Source organism: Medicago sativa, chromosome 4 (assembly GCF_051527215.1).
Source record: "Medicago sativa cultivar Bolivia chromosome 4, Bolivia_mono, whole genome shotgun sequence".
Classification (NCBI taxonomy): Eukaryota; Viridiplantae; Streptophyta; class Magnoliopsida; order Fabales; family Fabaceae; genus Medicago; species Medicago sativa.
In genome coordinates this window covers 56,717,299-56,724,555 of record NC_140752.1, presented here as the reverse complement: position 1 = coordinate 56,724,555, position 7,257 = coordinate 56,717,299, and the positions used below count along the sequence as shown (strand labels likewise).

General features: G+C 29.6%; 1 protein-coding gene across 1 annotated transcript; it reads right to left on the bottom strand.

Annotated features, from left to right (window-relative positions):
• Positions 1–654: 654 nt before the first annotated feature.
• Positions 655–2,138, bottom strand: LOC146930091 (non-specific lipid-transfer protein 1-like). Its single transcript, XM_085708274.1, has 2 exons — positions 1,730–2,138; positions 655–828 (listed from the first exon to the last, which is right to left on the bottom strand). The coding sequence occupies exons 1-2, from the start codon at positions 2,080–2,082 to the stop codon at positions 819–821; spliced, it is 363 nt and encodes a 120-aa protein (XP_085564400.1). The 5' UTR covers positions 2,083–2,138; the 3' UTR covers positions 655–818.
• Between the last annotated feature and the right edge of the window lie 5,119 nt (positions 2,139–7,257).

Here is a 7,257-nt window from a genome sequence, read left to right as displayed (position 1 = left end):
CACATATACACATATATACATATATACATGTATGTTTGGATTTTGGATTTTGAGTTAGACGTAGCGTCTATTTTTTGAATATTGGTTATATTCGCGTGTTTTATCGCTTTAATAGAAATAGGGTGTTACACCTGCCCTGGTTATCATCAATATGTGTGTTTTTATGGTGGTGGTCGGGGTTTGAACCTCGGACCTTGTATATATTATGCATTGTCCCTACCAAATGAGCTAAGCTCACAAGGACAATCAATAGTGTGTGTAAATATATAGAGTAAGGTTTAATTATTTAATCATAATTCACATTTAATTAATATTATTTTGTTTTTTTTTATCTATGTGTGTTACTCCCATGTAAATTTTATTTGAACTTTTTTCTATTTATCAAAAATTATTTTCTATTTAGCATTGATATATTAACAAAATAAATATATTAATTTTATATTATCCGCCGAATATTCCATTTAATTGACATTTGGTGACAACAAAAGTCGTAGGTAAATGTCATTTTACTGCAGATATAGAACTAAAAGCCTATGCAGATTTGTTCCATCACTATATCCTATGGTGACAGATTTTGCCTACAGATTTAGCCGTAGGTATAGAGCATGTTAGTGTAATTTAATTGCCCATACTGAGAATCAAGAGAGATAACAGTGGGTCCAAATGTCCTTTATTTTAATTATTATGATCAAAATACATAGTAGAGAGATCCCTAGTTGGGATTTGGTTACAGTCGGAGAAATTAAGTCATCTCCTTTATTCTGTTTTGGTTATTACCACAAACCAAATATTCTTTCATTCATCAAGTGCAAGCCCTGCTAGTTTATCCTGCAACGAGCAAAGTGAATATGACATTAGTTTCCTTTGCATATCAATTACTTATTATGAATTTAAGTTTGATAGCTGTATGTGTAATATTTTAGACGGTCAATATATTACATCTAATATAATGTTTGATTTTAGTTTTAGTCCCAAGGGTATTTAATTTATGTTGAATTTGTTATTATCAAATTTTAAAGTCATATTTAAGAAATTAAAAGCAAAAGTTTATATTTTGAATGAATTTTCAATTTATTTTCTCAAATATCATATCATATTCTTCTCCTTCCTAAATTAAGTGGTGACTTGAGGGTGTCAACTTAGTTGATGCCATTTCTGTTATATAACAATGCCTATGCAATCTATTTTTGCTTTTAAAAATGGATTTTGTTAACGAGTGTCCCCGTAACACTATTTAAGCATTCTATATTAAGAAATTATTCTTTAAAAAAGTCAAATAGTTTAATTTCAAATACATTGAATGCACATGTTTTTTATAAAAAGTTATCATTTAAGACCCTTGCAGAGTGCCGCCAGGGCATTCGTTAATATTTCCTTTTAAATATAGTTTCTAAACATATTAAAATAATATTAAAAACTTTTTGTAAATAGCTCATAAAACAAATGATATATCTTTTGTTTAGTCCATATAACAGATTGTAAATATATAAAAACTTGATAGATTTGCAGTTTTTGATGGACTATCTATAAGACTTTAGGGAATGCAGTTTATTTTCATGCATATGCTTTGTTGAAAATTAATTTAAGGGTTTTATTTTAAAAAATTTATAACTAGAGGCTATTTATTCAACAAAATATAATATATATATATATATATATATATATATATATATATATTATATGTGTGTGTATGAAATTGAAAAAAGAGGGTTGATTGAGAGAGATGTACTTGTCACAGTCCATATGAGGACCAATCGAGAAGGGTAAGTTTACACCACACTTATCAGGGAGGGTAGCAAAGTTATCAGGATCGAGTCCAGGTAAGATGGGCACAACCGGTTTGAGGCACTTGCAAACACTTTGACGATCAGGGGTAGTTGTAGCTTCGTCATGTATACGCTTAATCCCATCGCAGCATGGTGAAGAGGGATCAGAGATACCGGAGCTCGTAATAAACTCAACGCATGGATATAAAGTTTCTAGCAGGTCTTTACAAGAAATGGTAGCATTGGTTAATGGAATGGCCAAAACCAAGCATATCACAGACAAACAAGTAATCTTAATGAGCATTGAGCTAGCCATGATTTGAAAATTTTGATAGAGAAAATGCAACTCAAGTGTTTTAGTGAGTGTGTGTTTATGAAGATGATTGATTGATTACGTTATGGTGTCTCTCTTCAATGACTATTTATAGTGAGAATATACGTCTAATTCAACTTTGGTGTGTTCTACATTTATTGTTCTATAATGAATTGAAGGAAGCATGTTGCATGCCTCCTCTTCACCAATCTCAATTTCTGCACTCCAAGAATTGACAACACAAATTCAATTCAATTAAATGGTTTTCAATTTCATTAAATTCAAGTTCATCAAAACCAAGAAATTGGTTTTGTGTATCCATGTATCATGAATTTGATATGTTACTATTGTCATTGAATTTTTGTTTTTAAATTGAATTGATCTGTAAAGGTAGACGAGTGTGTCAGATTACCACAGCTGGACTCTGCATTCTCTTTCAATTAGGTTTATATAACTACCTCTTTCTTCAATTAGAAGATCTTTTGAGTTTTTTCTTTGTTCCTTTTTATAAAATCATTTTCAAATTTCAATGTACATTAATTACTTTATCACTATACCTTTATTTATCTTAAATATTTTTCGTAAAAAAAAAATCTTAAATATTTTTCTGCAATATATGTAATAACTGCTCCTTGCGTCCATATATACAAACACTTATTTGACTAAAAATTTGTCTCTAACTATAAACCACTTTTTAATTTACTAATTGCATTTATTATTATTTTTCTTAAGAATACTTCTAATTAATATTAGAGGAATGCTTCTTATCGCGAAAGCATTTAACACGAATTATCCCGACTAGTTGTATTCCATTCACCGGTTACTGTAGTTGAACCTTCTTTAATATCCCGACCATCCGTTTTTTCAATCAAAGGACAATCTAATGTGGGAAATTCTCCGCGGTAAATTTGCTATATTGTAATTCTAGATATATAGCACTGCTGTTAATATTATTAACTTGTCTTGAAATGTGAAAACTCAATTTTAATACACATACAAACAAAAGACATTTTGATAATATTAACATAGAAAATAGACACATTAATTGCACTAAATTTTTTTCGTAAAATATATGAAAAATACAAAGGGGGCTTATATATGGGAACGGAGGGAGTAATAACTACTCCATGAAAACATTAACTAATTATCTCTCATAAAGGGTTAACATGTAACACAATAGCAATTATGAGCAAAATTAATTCAACAATCAACTTTTTTAATTCATCTATTTTTCTGGAAATAGTCTTATATTTAGAGATGGAGGTAGTATATATGTTTACAAATACTGTCAATTTTGTATATTTTTATACCAAATGTAAAAATCAATGAATTTAATATAGTGTAATGAGTTTTAACATCAAAGACAAGGATCATAAGCTGAGCGATTTCAGAGAGAGAGAGAGAGAGAGAGAGAGAGAGAGAGTAATCAGGAAGAGGTTTAGTTACATGAGTGTTTTTAGACATAACTTGATGTCAATGAATCTTGGCTCTTAAATAAATTGTGAAATGAATGACGAGGTCATACAAAATCTACTTAAGCACCCAAAATTAAGAGCTCTTTTGTGAATGGTCTTGTAATTTTTCATTTCAATATATAATAGAAAAAAAATGTTTTTGTGCATAGTTGGATCCCGATTTAGCAACTTTGGTGAAAAAGAAGTTATCATCATCATTTAATAATCACGAGAATAAGAACTGAACAATTAAAACAAAGACAAATATTCATATATGATCCACAACTCATCTAATCATCATTTAATAATTACAAGTAAGCACTCAACAATTAAAACAAAGACAAGTATTCATTTATGATTCACAACTCATCAACAAAATACAAACATGAATGAAATGCTCCTAAACTTGACCAACTCATCAATAAAACACAAACATGGATGCAATGTTGCTAATCTCGACCAACTCATCAATAAAAATACAAACATGGATGCAATGCCCCTAAACTCGACCCTATATGCATGTGGTACTTAACCTATACATCATTCTTGAATATCAGAGGCATGTTACTGAATTTATCCAATTCATCTTTAAAGAATTGGATATCAGAGGTGTGTTATTGAATTTAACCAACTCATTATTAAATACACATCTTCAAATGGACTCGACAATGAATACATGAATGCCACATAATTACTCATCAATACACATCATTATCAACTCATCATTAAATAGTTCAATGTTACACATCCTTAAATATCTCATCATTTCACATCCTTAAATATCTCATCAATACGCATCATTTAATATCTCGTCAATTCAATTCATCATCTAAAAACATGTCATTATTCATTTCATTTAACACTTCATTAATACACATCATTAAGCATATCGTTAGACACGTCATTAACACATTATTAAACACATCGTTAACACATCATTAGACACATTATTAACACATCAATAAACACATCATTAGACACATCATTATACACATTGTTAACACATCATTAGCAAATCATTATACACACCTCAGTGACGTAATCACAATACACACCTTTTTTAACTATAATAATCATTAATCAAATAAGGTTAACATGTTCATACATCTCATCTTTATTCTTAATCATAAAGGGTCTAATGTTTATCCTTTCATACAAAACTTATCATTCCAATAGCAACAAGTCATAAAAATATATGAGTTAACATTTTGATACAATTATTTCACTTGAAACCAATATACATAGCTCAAGTCATATTTTTTTCTAGAATCGACAAAATGCTTTAAAATTTTGTAACAGAGCAGCTATGTTCACAATATTACTGAGACATGTGGATACATTGTAAAATCATGGAATTTAATATGAATATACTTATACATGTTCTCTTTCAAACTCAACTGGTCCCACTCAAAAATAAGTTTTCTATCTTAATATATAGACAATTGAAGTTGACTAACTCAGAATAAGTTATAAAATAGAACAATCCACTTCATAATATCACTAAAAATTCTAGAAGTATTATAAAAGAACATAACTTTCCAGTATCATAAAAATATAAGTTAGTTAGCTTTCGAATCCAATTGGTTTCACTAAAAAATGATCTTTGTAACAAAAGTTATAACTAATTTAGTGATAGAGTATCCAGTTACGAATTTCGAAATTTTGCCATTTTCTCTAACTTAGTTTCTACACGAAATTTATATATATTTGGGTCTTGCATGAACCCTAAGCTTATCCCGACAATCAGGAACATGGAAAACAAGATCTAATCTATATCAAGTAATTAACTTACAAAACACTCATGCATAACATCATTTATGCATGTTTCATGCTTCTACACATTCATAATCTAAAACCCCCTAAAATCCAATATCATAACCCTAACCCACGCATGAGGGGGAGGACCCACTTAATCATCATTGATCACAAAATTGACACATCAATTGCACGAAATTCATATAAAAACAGAAACAAATTTCATGCATCAATTAATAACACCTATAACCCTATAATTCACAAAAATAAGGGAGAGAAAAAAACGAGGATAAGAACCCCTCATTGCCCTTAGTGTTCATAACACCCGTCATAGTAACCAATCTTACCCCCTTACCTTGAATTCGCAGAATTGGTGTTGGAATTCCGATGGTGAATCCTATTCTCTTGCTCTCCTTTGTTTTTACTCCCGTAATCCTTGTTTTCTAAATCTTTCTCTTTGTAATCCTAATTCTTTAATGTTCATCTCTATTTATAAAAGCCATTTAAGTTTTAAATGTTTTAGAACTCTATCCCTTATCTTTTAATAAATTCATACTGTATTTATTTTTATTTTCTCACATAAACTTTACACAGATTTACTATTTGCACCCCTAAGTTTGTTAGTATTCCCTTTATAACTACATAACTTTTTTGTTCACACCTGCCTCTATCCAAATCACTAAAATATTATAAGGTATGCTACTTACATGCCCTCTTTCTTCCCAGTTTTACTAATGCACCAGTGTTTGCACCCCTTTTCTCTATTCTCACTAAAAATGCTATTTTCTTCTTAAAAATTGTTTCCTCCCATTCTCTTTTTAATTAAACTACTACCATTAATTAAAGTTCTAGTTTATCTATATTACCCTTATTAATCCAATGTCTCTATCCCAATTAACTAAATAACCACACCTAATCATGCCAAAAATTGATCTAATTCAAATAAAAATAATAGTAAAATAATAATGTCAAACAATCAATACTAAAAATAATACTAATGAATTAATATTAAAAATTCGGGGCGTTACATGTTTAATGTTATTTTTGGTCGGTTTAGGCATAATAAACGTTTCATTTGACTGTAGTTACAGTCTAGGATAGGTTTATGGCTATAAATAGTCTTGCATACTTCAACAATTTCATTCATTCTTCACTTGTCATCCATAATAATTTTTTGGCTTAAATGCTCAATTAGTCCCTTAACTTGATTTCAAGTATCGGTTTGGCCTCATAAGTAATAAAAGGTCCGTTTAGGTCCCTTAACTTTATTTAAAGTAACGGTTTGGTCCCTTCTGTTAATTTAATTCAAAAAAACGTTAAATTTTGGTCCCTTAACTTATTTAATTAGTATTAGTTTGGTCCCTAAACTTAACGGTTTTTTGAATTAAATTAACAAAAGAGACCAAACTGATACTTTAAATAAAGTTAAGGGACCTAAACGGACCTTTTATTACTTATGAGACCAAACTGATACTTGAAATCAAGTTAAGGGAGCAATTGAGCATTTAAGCTTTTAGCGGCAGCTTATGATATCATGGTCATTGTTGCCCATTACAATCATTGTAATTACTTTGCAGTTTATGTGGGGATTGTATAATGGTCAATAGAAACCTTTAATATCAATTACATAGCTATTTTCTTGGTTTCATATGTTTTAGGCAAATACAATCTGAAATGCAATTCAGATTCAATTTTCCGAAGAAATGGTATTTTCGAAAAAAAAAACCGAACGCGTGAGAAATCAATAGGACGGGAAAGTAATAACCATTTGATTTAGATAAGGAAAATCAATTCATAAAACAAGTAATATACAAATGTGCTCCATCCATAGTGCTATAAGTTATTATTTTATTTTTTTGACAAATATAAGTTATCATTTTTGAGACCACAATCACCACTCTTTGAGACAAAAATCACCGATTTGTCTGCCAATAATCTGAATTAGGACCAAAATTTCAATAACGTGTGA

Excerpts from the sequence above, each read along its gene's own strand:
- LOC146930091 (XM_085708274.1), bottom strand. The coding sequence starts at position 2,082 with ATGGCTAGCTCAATGCTCATTAAGATTACTTGTTTGTCTGTGATATGC.